Source organism: Chaetura pelagica, unplaced genomic scaffold (genome assembly GCF_000747805.2).
Source record: "Chaetura pelagica isolate M959 unplaced genomic scaffold, ChaPel_1.0 scaffold1407, whole genome shotgun sequence".
Taxonomy (NCBI): domain Eukaryota; kingdom Metazoa; phylum Chordata; class Aves; order Apodiformes; family Apodidae; genus Chaetura; species Chaetura pelagica.
In genome coordinates, this window is record NW_009953954.1 from 294,298 (window position 1) to 295,871 (window position 1,574).

At 63.9% G+C, this 1,574-nt stretch overlaps 1 protein-coding gene across 1 annotated transcript in view; it reads right to left on the bottom strand.

The window, feature by feature from the left end:
- Window positions 1–960: 960 nt before the first annotated feature.
- LOC104392451 (lipid phosphate phosphatase-related protein type 3) overlaps window positions 961–1,574 on the bottom strand; it is a 2,853-nt gene continuing 2,239 nt past the window's right edge. The window contains exon 8 of the mRNA XM_010001851.1: window positions 961–1,571. Within this exon, the coding sequence (XP_010000153.1) occupies window positions 961–1,571 (611 nt within the window). The remainder of the gene's footprint in view (window positions 1,572–1,574) is intronic.

The following is a 1,574-nucleotide window of genomic DNA, read 5'->3' on the forward strand; positions in this document are numbered from 1 at the left end:
CGCTCCGGGGCCCTCCGGGCCATCAGCCTGTGGCTCTTGTCCACCCCCGGATGCGGGGTGTCACAGTCCTGTCCCCCCAGGAGCTGTGGGATCAGCAGCCCCCCCTCCCCCACTCCTCCACCCTGGCAAAGGATCCCAGTCAGGGAACATCCACGTGTTTATTTGCTTTTCAAACTACAGCAGTTCCAGTCGTTGCTCAACAGACTCATTCACAGCCTGCAGACCCTTCCCAACCCCCCAGTTCTCGGTCCCCAGCCCAGGGCTGCTGCTGGGGATGGGGCTGGGCCCCAGCTCCCCTCCATGCCAGTCCTGGCAGTGCCCAAACCCTGGGCCCCCCCACCCCAATGCCCACCCTCAGCTTCACCTGTGCAGTATTTACAGCCTCTGTCTGCCCAGAGCCCTGGGCAAACACCCTCCCTGGGACCATCCCCCCTCATTCTTCCCAACACAGCCCCATGGTGCAGCATGTGGGTCTGTGCTGACCCCTCCCTCCCTGTTCTCACAGAACCCCCAACATCCACAAATCCCCACACAAGCATTGTCCCACAGCAGCCCCCTTCCCCCAAACCCCTTGATCCAGCCCCCCAAAGCCCTTTGGCACCATTTGCTCCCACCCACCTCCCACCAGACGATCACTTCCAGAGCCAGAATAAATCAACCCCTCAGAAATGTCAGCACCTCTGTTAAAGAAAAAGAAAGTCAAAAGTGCCTGGAGCTGCCCAGCCCTGTGGGGTGGGGCAGAGCCCCCTGAATCCCCTCAGCTGCCCGGGTGGCAGCAGGACCCCACGTGGGGCATCCCACACATATCACAGCTGGCCCAGGGTCAGTGTGACCATGCTCTGCCATGTTCTCATGTTGCCCTGATGCCAAAGACCCCCCGTCCTAAAGAGGCCCCCTAGAAGGGACCCTGGCGCCACAGACCCCTGGGCTGGGACCGGGCGCAGGGAAGGCACCGCGGGTTCAGTCCTTAAACCTGCGACTGGCTTGCATCTTCTTGTAGTAGTGGTCCACCTCGCTGTCCGCCGGCCCATCCCTCTCCACCGGCTTCCTCCTCAGTGTGGACTCACGGCTGGCCGTGCCCAGCAGCCCCTCGGGGGGGTCCCCACAGCCCCCTGCTGCCCCCGGAATGGCAGCCAGGCTGCCATAGCGCGGCTCATCCTGCTCCATGTCGCTGACGGAGGAGCCAGGGGAGATGCCAGCGCTCTTGGCTGGGTGGAAGCCACGGAAATCCTTCCCCATCTCACCCAGCTCGTAGGTGTCTGGCCCCTCCGGCCCCTTTGGCCCCGACTTCCACTCCCAGGGCCCATTGCCAGCTGAGAGGTGGACGACGGGGTGGTGGGGAGCGTGGGCGTCGATGGTGATGATGCTGGAGCTGTCCCGCTCCGAGGGCGAGCGGTACTGCGAGGAGTCGGAGCTGGTGGAGGACGAGGACGTCTCCGAGTGCTTGGGGGTGACAGAGACAATGCTCTGCTGCTTGGACATGGCAATGACCTGCATCAGGCGCGGGGGGTTGGCCACCCGCTGCACACCCCCCTTTTCTGCCACCATCACCCACCTGGGCCGCACGGCCGCTC